The 15,443-nt window shown below is 42.8% G+C and overlaps 2 protein-coding genes across 2 annotated transcripts in view; both read right to left on the bottom strand.

Annotated features, from left to right (window-relative positions):
• The window catches only part of LOC126393944 (coiled-coil domain-containing protein 106-like), a 613,357-nt gene that overhangs the window by 222,267 nt on the left and 375,647 nt on the right, over positions 1-15,443 (bottom strand). The window lies entirely within an intron of this gene.
• olfml2a (olfactomedin-like 2A) overlaps positions 1-15,443 on the bottom strand; it is a 48,638-nt gene that overhangs the window by 14,664 nt on the left and 18,531 nt on the right. The window contains exons 3-5 of the mRNA XM_050050340.1: positions 14,322-14,429; positions 14,006-14,182; positions 8,928-9,174 (exon numbers count right to left, since the gene is read on the bottom strand). Coding sequence (XP_049906297.1) covers positions 8,928-9,174; positions 14,006-14,182; positions 14,322-14,429 — 532 coding nt within the window. The remainder of the gene's footprint in view (positions 1-8,927; positions 9,175-14,005; positions 14,183-14,321; positions 14,430-15,443) is intronic.

Genomic DNA, 15,443 nt, shown 5'->3' with positions numbered 1-15,443 from the left:
ACACAGTGACTCAAATAATAGTAAAAGTAATAAAAATAGGACAAGAATAACCCGATGACATCACACACGCCGTGAAAGATGACCGGGGATAATTGGTGAGTACCAGCGTGTAGCGTGTACCAGGCATAATGCAAGTCCTGAGTCTGAAATATGTCTGTCAGCGAGTCCTACTCCACCTATTTAGACTCCACCGTAGACAACGGCAGCATTTCTCCCACCATGTAGCGAGCCACAAGCTCCGTGGCTTCTTTCAGACTGATAGGTTTAACGTTATCTCTGTTATTAGAATCAAACGACAGCCGTTGCTGTTTCGGAGCTGAAGGACCAGCGTTCTAAAAGTAACGGAAGTAACTGATGTCTTTTTTGAAAATGTACTTAAGTATTTGATTACTCAAACAGCAAACTAACGCGTTAGGTTACTCGTTACTGCAAAAGAAAACAAAGTACTTTGTAACGCGTTAGACCCAACTCTGTTAAACACGTTTTCCAAACAAATATAGCATGCTAATGTTATTAACACAAGCCTATGGCATTTTACATTGTATAGATTAGCCTAGCGGCCGGCCATCTTTCCCTCTTCTCATATAATGCCAGGGACGACAGCAACATTTGACAAAGGTAACGGCACACAATTTGGCTCCATTATAACTCACAAGTTTCTCCACCAAAACAACTGTCATGCTAAACACATCCAAAAGAAATACAAAATGTTAATGCATTTTAAATTGTATTTATTAGCCTAGCGACAAGCGGAGATTTCCTCTGCTCATATGAGGCCAGGATAAATCACGAAGTATAAATCCTTGAAGTACAAATTACACACAAGACTTAAAATGCTATATCAATGGAGGCTTTACTGTCATCACAATTTATTGTTTTTTATTTACTTTTATTTCGAAGATAAGAAACAATAAATTGTGATGGAGGCTTTACTGTCATCACAATTTATTGTTTCTTATCTTTGAAATAAAAGTAAATAAAAGCTTCATTTCCACTGGGGGAAATGGTGTCAATATACAGAAACAGACAGGAGGTCTGCGTCACCGCGATGCGTAGTTACAATTCTGGGGAGGTGCACGTCAGGCTACAGCGTAGGTTATGCCGTAGACTCTACGTCGACGTGGAGCCTACGCCTACGCGTTGATTCAACACAGAAGTATAAATGAACTTTAACTCGGCTTCTTCTCCGGAGCCCTTGTGCTCCACTGTCTGGCAGGTTACCTCGTATCGCACCTGTGCCTGGATCATGTGACGTGGTTGTGCTGCTGACGTGGTCCTGCCTAATGCCTCCTACTGCTGCTGTTATCTCTAGTCATACTTCTACTGTTATTATACAAATATGATTATTGTCACATACATATACCATCATATATTAACATTATACTCGCAACATATTGTACCACAATAGCTGTAATTATTATTATAATATTATTACTTAAATTAATGTTGTATGCTACTGTCATTAGGCTACTGTCTGTCCTGCATTTCTCTCTGGCTGTCTGGCTCTTTTTCTCTTTATGTATCATTTTGTCATATGGATTACTGTAAATTTATTATCATGATCTGTCCTGTACGACATCTATTGCACGTCTGTCCGTCCTGGAAGAGGGATCCCTCCTCAGTTGCTCTTCCTGAGGTTTCTACCATTTTTTTTTCCTGTTAAAGGTTTTTTTTTGGGGGGGGGGTTCCTTATCTGCTGTGAGGGTCAAAAGGACAGAGGGATGTCATAAACTGTAAATCCCTCTGAGACAAATTGTGATTTGTCATATTGGGCTTTATAAATAAAATTGAACAGAAATGAATTAAGCTGCTTCCTGTTCTCCTCATGGGAAAGCAGTCCACAGCAGGTAGTGAGGCCAAGGAACCTCGGGGTGGTACACAGCTATTTCTTGTCTAGTTGTCTGATGAACAGAGAGAGAGAGAAAGTGGGGCAAGGAGGGGCTGGCTGAATGAGCTGCGCACAGCTATGCAATTGAATAAATCAGTGTATTGGGAACACGGGGTTACTGTATGTAGTGTATGCATATGCCCCTGCTTGTCTGGTGGGAGGGGCTTAGGACAGGGCAGAGCTGCAAGAGGAGGGAGTATTCTCAAAAGCTGCCTTTTTTTGCTTTTCCAGATTTCTTCCTTCCCCCAGCTTTAATACAGTGATTGGCCAGGTGTGCGAAGTCGTGAAAGTTGGCCTCTCATGAAGTTGGCCTCTCTCTCAAGCTCTTTTTTTCCCTTTTTTAAAACTCCAATCTCTTTTCACATGTTCGATCAAGTGCAACACAATGCCTTTGAGGAGAGACTGTCTGAGTGTGACGTTAACTACATTTGTGAGATACAATTTAGTCAAATACTGAATACTTTAATCTCTTTTAAAAATCTGCATTTTTCAAAATTAAAATCCCAAATTGATCAAAAGTTCCCTGTTTTTTTGTTTGTTTGTTTGTTTTGTTTTGTTTTGTTTGTTTCAGGCTTCCATAGTCACTTGTGGTCTGCTGTAAAAAGACAGGCTGAATGAAATACAGTCTTAGCAGGAGAGAGGAGCATGGAGAGTCTGCTCTCCTTCTGGTCCTTATACTCTGATGTCCTGTACTGCCAGACAGATGTGGGGAGATCACAGCAGTGCTACATAAGCTGTGCATCTTCCCAACACACGTATACTGAACACGTGGACCTGATGAGGGACTGGAAACAGCATTCCAAAAGGTTTTCACGATTCATGGGAGGTTTCAGAAAGCCAATAAGTCTTTAAAGGGAATACTTCGACCACAAATGACTATCTCTTTATCAACTACTCACTGCACATTACCTTGAACTCATGAAGGAAACTCTGTTTTTCTCACATGCCTCCATGGTGAATGCAAAATCCAAAAATTCTTCATGAATTGAAGTAATCAGAGTCCACACTTAACAACAGCAAATTATATCAAAATATTTATTCACAAACTCCCACACAACTCATGCAATATAATCCAAGTCTTATTTATCCAGTCGTATGCTCAGTACTTCTCAAACATATGCATTTTCACTAAAAACATTTCAATATAGAACACTTATATGAGTAGTGCTCCCTTAGCATACCTGGACATGCTTGTGCACATGCATGTCCAGGCACTGTAAGACTGTTTGTAGTGATGTGTTCCAATTGTAACGCTTTAGCGAAAATGCATGTGTTTGGAAAGTACTGAACAATGACCGGATACAACTGGCACGATTTGTATGAGAGTTTGTAAATGGATGTTTTGATATAGTTTTGTTGCTGTCAAATGTGGATCCTAATTACTTAAATTCACAAAAAATGTTTGCCTTTTTCTTATCTTTGCCAGGCGTAAACCTGGAGGGGATTATGCATTTTGTCTGCATGTGTGTGTAAGCGTGTCTGTCCGCAGCTAATGTTCTTTACTACTGGAACAGTCAGTCTGATATTTTGCATGCACATCTGTAACTGTACACTCAAGGACCTCTCGTGGTTGCAGTTCCCCAGTTGGTGAAACTGTTTCATCAACTGTTTTAAACTGCCACTGACTGCTGATACCTCACTCATTTTAACCGGGGCTGCAAGCTTTCTGGGAATCAGCTCTGCTGAAAGCGACAAGCCTTCTTGTTGGTTGCAGGCCATAATTTGGCTTTCATTGTGATTCATAAACTGACATCCATAGGAAAGTTTTGTCTCAATTTGAACTTGAGCATTGCCACCTTAATGTGGTGGAGGGGTTTGCATGTCACTGTCAACCTGGGAGCTGTGTTGTTCACCAGCGAGCATCTGGTGGCCAGGCCTTAGGCCATGGCCACTGACATAGTGATCCCTGGCTTCGTGGACTAGCTTTGGGAACATGGAATGTCACCTCTCTGGTGGGGAAGGAGCCAGAGCTGGTGCGGGAGGTGGAGCGGTACCGACTAGAGATAGTTGGGCTTACCTCCACGCATAGCACTGGTTCTGGAACCAAACTCCTGGAGAGGGACTTTTTCCGGAGTTGCTCAGGATGATAGGCGCCGGGCGGGTGTGGGGATACTCACAAGTCCCTGGCTGAGCACTGCTGTGTTGGGGTTCTCCACGGAGAACGAGAAAGTCGCCTCAATGCGACTGTGGGTCGCAAAGAGAAGGTCTCTGACCGTTGTTTGTGCGTACGCACTGAACAGCAGTGCGGAGTATCTGGTCTTCTTGGAGTCTCTTGCCGGTGTCCTGCAAGGGAGGCCAACAGGGGATTTCAATGCTCACCTGGGCAATGACGGAGAAACCTGGAGGGGGTGATTGAAAGGAAAGGCCTGCCTGATCTGAACCCGAGTGGTGTTTTGTTATTGGACTTCTGTGCAAGTCATGGACTGGCCATAACGAACACCATGTTCGAGCACAGGGAGGTTCATAAGTGTACCTGGTACTAGAAAACCCTAGGCCAAAGATCGATGATCAACCTTGTGGTTGTATCATCAGATCTGCTGCCATGTGTCTTAGACACTCAGGTGAAGAGAGGAGCAGAGCTTTCAACTGATCACCACCTGGTGGTGAGTTGGATCAGATGGTGGGGGAGACTGCCAGACAGACCTGTTAAACCCAAACGCGTAGTGAGGATGAACTGGGAACGTCTGGCTGAGGCCCCTGTATGTGGGGTCTTCAACTCTCACCTCCGGAAGAATTCCCCGTGCATCCCAGAGGAGGTTGGGGACATGGAGTCTGAGTGGTCCATGTTCAAAGCCTCCATTGTGGAGGCGGCTGCTAGGGGCTGTGGTCAGAAGGTTGTCAGTGCCTACCGTGGCGGCAACCGAAGAACCCGCTGGTGGACACCAGCGGTGAAGGAGGCCATCAGGCTGAAGAAGGAGGCCTTTAGGGTCTGGCTGGCCCAGGGGTCTCCTGAAGCAGCAGACAGATACCGGTTGGCCAGAAGGGCTGCAGCTGTGGCGGTCGCTGAAGCAAAAACCCGGGTGTAGGAGGAGTTCGGGGAGGACTTTTGGTTGGACTCAAGGAAGTTCTGGCAGACCGTTAGATGCCTCAGAAAGGGGAAGCAGGGCTTGTCTCAGGTTGTGCTCTGCAGAGAAGGAGAACTGCTGACCCCAACTGGGGACATCTTCCAAGTGGTGGAAGGAGCACTTTGAGGACCTTCTGAACGCGAACATCACGTCCACTGCGAACGAGGCAGAGCCTGAAGATTAGGGGGAACTTTTGCCCATATCCCTGGCAGAGGTTGCTGAGGTAGTTAAAAAGCTCCCCAGCGGCAAGGCGTCAGGTGTGGAAGAGATTTGTCCTGAAATGTTGAAGGCTCTGGACACTGTTGGGCTGTCTCATCTGAAATCCCTTTCATTGTCGCATGCAGGACGGGTATGGTGCCTGCCAGATCGGGGTGGTGGTCCCCATTTTCACAAAAAGGAGGGTGTTCTCCAACTATCAGGTTATCACACTGCTCAGCCACATGGGTAGAGTTTACTCCAGGGTGCTGGAAAGGAGGCTCTGACTGATGTGGATGTCAATGTGGATTCCGTCCTGGCTGTGGAACTGTGGACCAGCTCTTTACCCTTATCTGGAGGGGTCATGGGACCATCCAATGTGCTTTGTGGACTTGGAGAAGGCTTACGACCGCGTCCCTCAGGGGTCTTGTGGGGGGTACTGCAGGAGTATGGGGTACCGGGCTTGCTGCTACGAGCCATCCAGCTTTCAGAATTGCATCTCTGCTTTTTGCAGATAATGTGGTTCTGTTGGCTTCATCACACCGTGACCTCCAGCACGCACTGGGACGGTTTGTTGCCAATTGTGAAGTGGTCGGGATGAGAGTCAGCACCTCCAAATCTGAGGCCATGGTGCTCTGCCGGAAACCGGTGGATTTCCCTCTCCAGGTTGGGGAGAGTTACTGCCTCAAGCGAGGGAGTTCAAGTATCTCGGGGTCTTGCTCACGAGTGAGGGTAGAATGGAGGGTGAGATGGATTGGCGGTTTGGTGCAGCTTCTGTAGTGATGCAGGTACTGCGCCGGTCTGTCGTGGTGAAGAGGGATTACACATCTCATCCTGGCCTGGGTATGCCTTGGGGTCCCCCAGGAGGAGCTGGAAACTGTTGCTGGGGAGAGGGATGTCTGGGGTGCTTTGCTCAGCCTGCTGCCCCTGCGACCTGGCCCCGCATATGTGGACGAAAATGGATGGATCTGCGGAAGAAAGACATTACGAAGGGGCGCCCGGTGGCTCACATGTTAGAGTGGACGCTCCATGTACTAAGGCTATGTCCTTGTCACAGCAGCCGTGGGTTCAATCCTAGCCTAGAGCCATTTGCTGCATGTCATCCACTCTCTTTCCTTTTCACTCTAAAGCTCTCCTATCCAATAAAGGCAAAAAGCAAAAAAAAAAAAAAAATTATTAAAAAATAATAATAATAAAAGAAAAAAAATAAAAATAAATTAATACCCAATATGTTATGATCCATTAATGTAAGGCACAATAAGGGTTGATTAAACCCCGGTTTTTGTTATCTTCAAAGCCATCATCATTGTAAGGAAGCTGGGAGGTAAAATTCCACTGTGCACAGCTCTCGGCCCAGCCACTATGGCTATGACCCAGTTTTGTTCCGTCCTCCTTAAGGCATCATATCACACCATGAGTTTTTCAGAAGTGAAATGTTTTGCCTGTCCGATTTTGTTGATTTGGCAATTTGATATTTGATTATTGATAATTCTTCTTCCACCATAAGTCAGTAAGCAGGCTGTATAGTTAAATGGTTTCTTTTTTTTGTCTATTTAAAATGTGTTCATTGTTGTTATTTCCTACTTTGTTGTGCTGAAAAAGTTAATACCATTCAACCATTCGACATGGATCAAAGATTTGTGGCTGTGTTATGAAAAATAGGGGTGGGGTGAGGGGGCCTCTCTGAATGAACTTTTCAGTCTGACTGTCTGTTCACCGTGGAGGCATGTAAGAAGAACAAAGTTTTCTTCAAGAATTCAAGCAGTGACTATTTGATATACAAGTGCTTATTTTGCAGGCGAAGTGTTCATTTAAGATGGTTTGGACATTTTAAATTGTACCTGGAATTAAATGTAACAATAATGTCCAAACCAAACTAAAGAAAAAAATCTGTTACAACCATTGCTTCTCTTGTTGAATATAGTTGCTGTCTCTATTTGGACAGTACATGAGAGGGCATCACTCAGTACGCTTAAAGTAAAGTAAAGTAAAGTTCCACTGATTGTCACACACAGTGTGTGAAATTTGTTCTCCGCATTTGACCCATCCCCTGAGGGAGCGGTGAGCAGCATTGGTGCCGCACTCGGGAATCATGTGGTGATCTAACCCCCCAATTCCAACCCCTGATGCTGAGTGCCAAGCAGGGAGGCAATGGGTCCCATTTTTATAGTCTTAAATGCATGCAGTAGTTGAGCTAAGCTCATAGCTCGGCTAATCAGTCATGTCGGACTTGTCGTCTTGTCTGAGTATACATGCAAAAGAGAAAATCGAATTTCTGACCAAGTACATCTGACTCCGCCTCGATAGGCGGCGGCGGCGCTGTGTCCTTTTTAATATAGTGTGTATTGAACTAGTTCCAGTTCTTGTTCAGAAACTTTTTTAAATAAATGCATGTAAACGTACTGAGTGTGTTCTGTAAAGGAGATGGGATGCACATTGTAGTACTTTTGTTACTTTACTATTATACTGATCAAAGACCCTTTTAAAACATTTTGATAATGTGATGAAGATATTTAAGTAGTTTTAAAATGGTCATCTTTTTTGTTTTGTTTTTGTTTTTTGCTAGTCTTTTAGATTCTTTTAAATGAACAAAGGAACACTGGACTTGTTCTTATTTTGTTAAAACTGCATACTATTTGCATGCTACAGAGAAGACTCTTCAAATCAATCTACACTTATTGCTGTATTACTATGCAGTTATAATGCAACTTTTAAAGACTGTGCAAGGACCTTTGCAAATCTCCACTGGGTACACATCTTACATCTTTTTTATCTTGTTTTTATCTCTTAGAGTTCCTGTTGTAAACAGTCAGTTGTCTCAATGCATGCATGGTAATGGATATGAATGTGCAGGCTGGTTAAATGAGTGCAGGCAGGTAAAGTGAGTGTTTAACATACAGTGCATTTCAGGAAAACCTTCCCTGGATGAATTAGAGTTCCTGCATCCTGCCAGAGATTATGGAAATGCAGCCGACTAGTTTCAGTGATTTGACAAGGGTGGCTGAGATTTATATACATGGCAGAACACATGGTCTGACAGCGTTATGTGTGTGTGCCCTGTGCAAACGCAGCATACCTATTCACTCAACTAGACTTTAAGAGGATTGTAAGGAGACAGGAAATGTTTTCACTGCATTGGTGAAGGTCCCCACACATTGTTGTGAGGAGTGAACCTGAGGCATGTCATGGAAATGGCAGCGCTCCATTGAGACAGCATTCCATCAGCTCCATGTATTTTGTCAATAAAGATTTGGATTTCCAGTTAGCTGAATGTGGAATTGGAATTGGATCCTGCACTCACTACACCAGCTTTGCTAAAAACAACACAGAAATAAATCTTGTAATGAAGGGATCTTGTGTGCCACACAATGATGGATTCCCTGTTTTACTGCTCAAGTTTCAAGTTTGCAACACAACTATGGCCTTATCTCACACTTGTATGAAACAACACTCTCAGTAAAGCTTTATATTGTGCTCTATGGGAATCTAAATCCAGCTAATTAAGATCGTGACTGTGGTTCTGTGACTCGACAGCTATTGTCTGATCCTGATCCAGCAGTGTCATGTGGGGTTAAATTAGATCGCTGAAGAAACAAATTTGGATAATTTTCAACACCCACAGTGGATCACGCACAGATGATCGCACACAGATGGGAGTGCAAACTCAGCTAAAGTATAAGCACAATGTTTGCTTTAGCCTAGAGAGGGTGGCTTTCTATGAACACACCACTATGCTGGGGGAGTATACAGAATGTCCCGACCAAGCTGAAAAGTCTCACCTCCTCTGTGCTCATCCTCGTCGGTCTTGGCAGCCTTGTAGTATGTGATGCCCCTCACCACACCAGGCTGGTGGCCAACCACTTTGGCTTTGGCCGTAGGGTCAGGCTTGGCCAGTTTCCCAGGTTTAATGACCTCTTTCTTGGGCTTTACAACCTTTTCTTTGGGCGGTTTGGGTGAAAGTTTGGCTGCAGGCGTCTTTTTGTTGGGTGTTTTTACAGCCTCCTTGGTTTTCTCCTCATTAGTGTCCTGAAAGCATGACATTCTGGTTATGTCAGGACACTTGGTGATATTGGTCTGTGGGTTTTAATTTACTGGATAAGCTTATGAAAGAGTGTGTTTGGCTAGTGAACCTTCTAGGTATGTGCAAAATTTTAAAAAGTGACAAGTGATATCTCTATTGATAATGTCTTACAGTGTTAACAGAAAACATATATTATCATACAAATGATGCATAGGCTTATTCTACTACAACTAGTGTTAGTAATGTTGGCAATATGCTATTAATATTATTAGTACTGCTGCTTACACTATTACTATTGGTTCAAAAGCATCACTGTTCTAGCTGTACTAACAGAAGGGCTGTAGTCAAAACCACTTAAGTGGGGTCAGAGACAGGACCAAGTACCAACAGTTTCGAACTGCATTACAGCTTCACTCCGCCGGTCATGTGGATTTAGAATAGTTTTAAATGTTATTGGGCCAGCATTAAACATCATTATTGTGCCTACATGTTCCATTATTTGCTAAAGTTGTGATTACACTTTTGAATAAAAATATTATGGGCAAAAAAATCAATCAAAATTAGGTGAAATGACCATGACCTCTTAAAACTGCATAACTCTGGTGGCACTGGTGGCACATACTGTGTTAAAATTATGTGCCAGCACCACAGAAACAGTGCCAATGGAAACTCAAATAGGATCATTTGTTGTGGCGGACACACAAATTCAGTTCAGTTCAGCGTACTTTATTGCTTGAAGAGTTGCAAAACGATCCATTTTGGCTCCCAAGACTGTCCATACACTTGGAATAATACTACAGTTAACTGGCCAATATATTTCAGAAGTACATAAATGTTATCTTATTAGTTCACCTCATCATAATGAATAAGAAGCTTAAAGCAATTACAAACCAATTTGTACTAACTCAATTAATAGACTGACCCACTCAAATAACAAATACTTCAAAAACACACATTGATCTAACTCTTAGTAACAAGCCTGAGAGAATTACAAAATCCTTCAGTTTTCTCACTGGCTTGTCAGATCACAATATGACACTAATTTCAAGAAAATTAACAAAAAGCAGATTTATTTATCAACAGGACATAAAAAATTATGCACCGAAGGCAGGAAACTAAACGGAATAAGGAAACAACATTTGAATAAATTTAAGGAAGAACTAGGCCATGTTGACTGGAGTGATGTTTTACTCTCAAATGATTTAGAAGCATCTTGTAAATCCTTCATAGGTATAATAAATGGAATTAAAGACAAATACACCACAACTTTTAAGAATAAACGCACAAGAGTAAACTACTTGGTTAAATGAGCAACTGTGGGATTTGATGAAAAAATGTGATTTTGCTTTGGAAATATAATTTAAAGGAGAAGTCTGGTATTTTGCACTTTGAACCCCATTTCTGGGTTGTTCATGATAATTTATTTACGACGTTTTGGTACTAGACCTTCATCAGGCATCAGGTTTGCCTGATGAAGGTCTAGTACCGAAACGTTGTAAATAAATTATTTATTGCAAGTTTGACAGTGTGCGGGAGTCCTTTTGCAACTTTTTGGTCTTCTCTCTCCAACGCACCTGTCTTTTTTAACAGATGTGCGAAGTGTTTCCTTTGGGTTGTTTATAATGAAATACAGTGCCTAAGACCAAAATAGTGATGATTGCTCATTTTCGAAGAATTAGGCTTTCCCCTGCCTGGCTTAACAGCAGAGATGGGACCAAGTCACACATGTGCATGTCTCAAGTAAGTCTCAAGTCTTAACCTTCAAGTCTCAAGTAAGTCCCAAGTCATTTTTTCTTGGGCAAGTCAAGTCAAGTCAAGTCACAGGTTATGTCAAGTCAAGTCAAGTCCTGTAATAGGTCAAGTCAAGTCCAAGTCAAGTCACCTTATTATTGTAATTTTACCTGCAGAATCTGATCTTAATAAAGTGAAAAGACAAGATATAAGTAACTGTCAGTAAACATTGACTTCATCGCTGCAATGTTTACTTTGCAGGGACGACCCTCATGCGCACACACACACACACACACACTAACCAAGGCAGCGGCCAAAATCACCCATTTAGCTCATTTAACTCTGTGTTGCTCGTTCATAAAACGTACAGCCGGTCTTGTGATGAACCAGTCGGAATGTTCGCTCACGTTTTCTTGTGATGAACCAGTCGGAATGTTCGCTCACGTTTTCTGGGGTTAATGTTAGCAAATAAATTAGAAAATAAGTTCCACCAAACCGACCCACCCCCCCAACCCCACCCCACCCCTGTATCGTTAGCTAACTACCGACTAACCAGATAATATTAGCTAATTTACAAGCACTTACTGGGCAGAATGACTCTTCAAATGACGAACAAAGTTTGAAGTTGTCATCTGGCTGTCCGAGATGTTTATGCCGCATGTCTTGCACTGTGCTGTTCGTCTTTTGCCATAATGGTAATTCCGAAAGCCGAAGACGATGACTCTCGCTACCCCTCCCGCTGACATGTTGATGCCTATCTGATATAAGAGGGCGTGTTTCTCCAATAAACACGTAAGGTACATAGAGAGGGCATGACTGATCGACAGGGTAGTGATCCAATCATGACAGCGCCATTCTCAGCCTGCGCTCGTTTTTTAAATTAATTTAATTTTATATTCAAACTGAAAACATGATGTGAATAACACTCAAGTCATTCAAGTCATCGTGTCTCAAGTCAAGTCAAGTCCCGAGTCTTTAACTTCCAAGTCCGAGTCAAGACTCAAGTCTTTTATTTTTTGTCAAGTCAAGTCACAAGTCATCAAAACAGCGACTCGAGTCGACTCGAGTCCAAGTCACAATGACTCGAGTCCCCATCTCTGCTTAACAGTGCTGCCTATGGCCATGTGTGAACCTGTCCCAAAACCACCCTAAACATTCGTTTTCAAAGCCATGAAACTCACCAAGTGGTCACTGGTGTTCATTGATGTTTTGACATAAAAATTGTAGCAAGCTGTGGCTTCCATCCGTGTTTTCGCTATTCATCTCAACTGTGGAACTATTTTTTCAGCTGCCTCACACCCGTGTGTAAACTTCCGCTTGATCGTTCGTTTGACCCTGAAGCATTATACAATCCAGCCCACTTGATGGCCATAATGCTCCTTTACGTGGGGGTCACCAACCGGCAGGAAACCATTGCAATGTAATGTGTGTGGGACACAGAAAAGAAGCAGAAGAAGGTTGGCGTTCTGTTCAAAGGCATCGTACTGCGAAGGTTGTTTACAAGCGAATAATCCATTGTGCAGTTGTTTAAACTTATTACAAAACTTTGTCATTAATTCTCGTTCTTCCTCCAGGAGCGCACACAGCACTGTTGAGCCGGCACTTTCGCTGAGCTAAAAGACTACAATGACTACAACCTTGTCGTAAACAACCCCCTTTCCGTTTCTGGTGGCGGATTACTACCAACGGACAATGAGAGATAGAGAGTCAATGTATTAGACAAAATGTCAAATAAATCATCACGGAAACCACAGTTTGCTACAATTTTTATGTCAGAACATCAACGAACACCACCGACCACTCAGTGAGTTTCATGGCTTTGAAAACGAACGTTTAGGGTGGTTTTAGGACAGGTTCACACATGGCCGTAGATAGCAGTGTTAAGCCAGGCAGGGGAAAGCCAAATTCTCAAGTTAAAAAACTTCGTAACAAAGTGGTCAATGAACTGAGAAAGGCAAAGGCCAGTTTTTTTATGGATATCATCAGAGAAAGAAAGATATGGAGCTTTTTTCCTATCGTTATTCAAGAGAGTGGTATATCAGTTTGAGAGCATTATTTATTTTTTTCACGTTCAGATTTTGTAATATTGTCCCTCAAAACCCTGCCCTCGCACTCAAATAGCCTCTGCTTACGCTTAGATCTACTCTGTTTCTGCTCAAACTATGTGCTCACACTCAGATACCATGTTGCTTGCACAGATTTCCTGCTCCAGCTGCAGCTCTTCTCCTCATGCTCAGGCTGCTTCTGTGTCCTCTTGGGATTTCTGCTCTCAGATTTCTGCCTTGCACTTGGATTTTTTTGTTTAACAACCCTGTCAAAATCCCCCAACCAATAGAATGCCAGGTTTATTGTTGACCAATGAAATGATCCCTGCCTCCTTGTGGACACGCTCGCTTTAGTTTTAGAGTGTCCCGTCCAGGCGGGTACTCTTTAACCAGGTTTAGTTTAAAGAAATCAATGTTGAATTCAATTTTTAAGCAAGACACAAACAGCAGTCTCTGGTGATTGTTCGACCCCAACCTTCTCTTCAAACTAACTTTTTTGCTCTTTGCAAACTATGGGGTCATAACATAACCACCACCCATTCCGTTATGTCACTGAACCAGGAAATTTACATATCCACCATGACAGAGGGTCCTAATTGACTTTCCATTGGAACTGTTTCTATGGTGCCAGCCTGTAATATTAACACAAAACATATCACTACCACATAACGCAGTGCTTAGAGGTTGTGGTCATTTCACCTATTTCTGTGAGATCACATTGCAAAGTATTCTTGACCATTGCTACAAGCTTACACCAAAGACTGTTACAGGTGAGGCCAGTGGCTGAGAGCAAGACAAACAAGTCAAAACATCCACCACACGAGACAAGTCAGAGATAACAGAAAAATGTCTTGAGACTTAGACTGGAGGCTGACTGGACAGGAGTACAATAGCACTGATTAGCAGCACTGCTTGTAATGTACTGCTAATCTTACAACTATAATCACTACTAGTGCAACTACTAGTACTGCTACTAGTGGAAGCACTACATGCTACTAATTACCAGTTGTTCTAATGCTAACATGTATATACAACATCACAGAAACTTGTTTGTTTGAACCTGTGCTTTGCTCTCAGAGGAATCCTTCTGTAGCAGCTGCATGCTGAGGCTGGAGATCTCCTTCTTGATGCTCATCATAATGTTGGAGTAGTTGTCATATCTCTTGAACTGGTTGGTGAGGCTTGTCATGCTGTCTCGAACAAATTCATTCTCTCGCGTCAGGTTCGTCTTGATTGTCTGCAAGAGAACGTCATTATTATCACAGCAATTGCAATCAAATAAATGACATGCTGGTATGCAAAGCCAATAATGTGTCTCCTGGCAACCCTTTGATTAGAATAAAATGACAGAAGCACGAGTTTGTTTGTCTACCTACCTCCTCTAGGGTGTTCATCTGAGACACCACTTTGTTGATGTAGGAGTGGACTTTCATTAGATCCATGCTGTAAAGTGTTCCCTCCAGGAGGTCCACCATAGATTGGAGCTGGTTATTCATACCATAAAAGGAGAACTAGCATTATTCACCATCTCCACAACACAAACCTGACAGCTTTATTTCAGCAGTAATAGCTTAAGTGCCCTCCCAAAACATTTGCTATGATTACCACTATTGACATCCACACTCTGCTCAATAGGCGGTCTCAGTTTGGGGTTCAGTCAGAGTCCATCTTAATTATTTTAGACCTTTCCTTTTCAATGCAATTATTTCCTGCAAAGACCTATTGGCTTAATGTATATTTTTCAGTGGAGTCAGACATCTGGAACTGCCTTTTGTTTCATATGGTACATAGCGTGCTTCTCCTGCCTGTGAAAAATGAAAGTGTGCTTTCGGCATGTGCAGAGGTGTGCTGACGTGTTCACAAAAGATGTTCGGTGACATACAACTATAGTCAGGTCACCGAGAGTTCAAGGATGACCTTTTATGCTTTTAAACTGCAGCGACTTTCCCTTTTACTGATTGCTTTTCTTATGGTTGTATTTTATAAGCGCTCTGAGTGAAACAAGCACTTAGACCACTGGGCTATTCATTTCATTTCCTTTGTTCTTGTTATCTACTATTTTACAGCTTATTTTCTAACTCTATCTGATAATATGGAGTGTGGACTGGTAGCTGGAGAGGTGCCAGTTCACCTCCTGGGCACTGCCGAGGTGCCCCTGAGCAAGGCACCGAACCCCCCAACCGCTCGGAGCGCCTGTCATGGGCAGCCCACTCTGACATCTCTCCACCTAGTGCATGTATAGGTCCAGTTTGTGCATGTGTGTGTTCGGACGTGTGTAATTGACAAACAGAGTGAAAAAAATTGAATTTCCCCTCGGGGATTAATAAAGTATATAAAATTAAAAAATTAAATTAAATATATAAGCTGACTTTGTCATTGGGATGTTGAGGGGATGGTGCATGGCATGTCAACTAGGCAAGATGTCTGCCAAGCTGCAGACCGCTGTTCAAGACCAACAAACAACAACACCGGTTGTTTTTTTAAGTGAGCCATCACTG

Source organism: Epinephelus moara, chromosome 8 (assembly GCF_006386435.1).
Source record: "Epinephelus moara isolate mb chromosome 8, YSFRI_EMoa_1.0, whole genome shotgun sequence".
NCBI classification, from domain to species: Eukaryota; Metazoa; Chordata; class Actinopteri; order Perciformes; family Serranidae; genus Epinephelus; species Epinephelus moara.
This window is presented reverse-complemented; position numbering and strand designations above follow the sequence as displayed.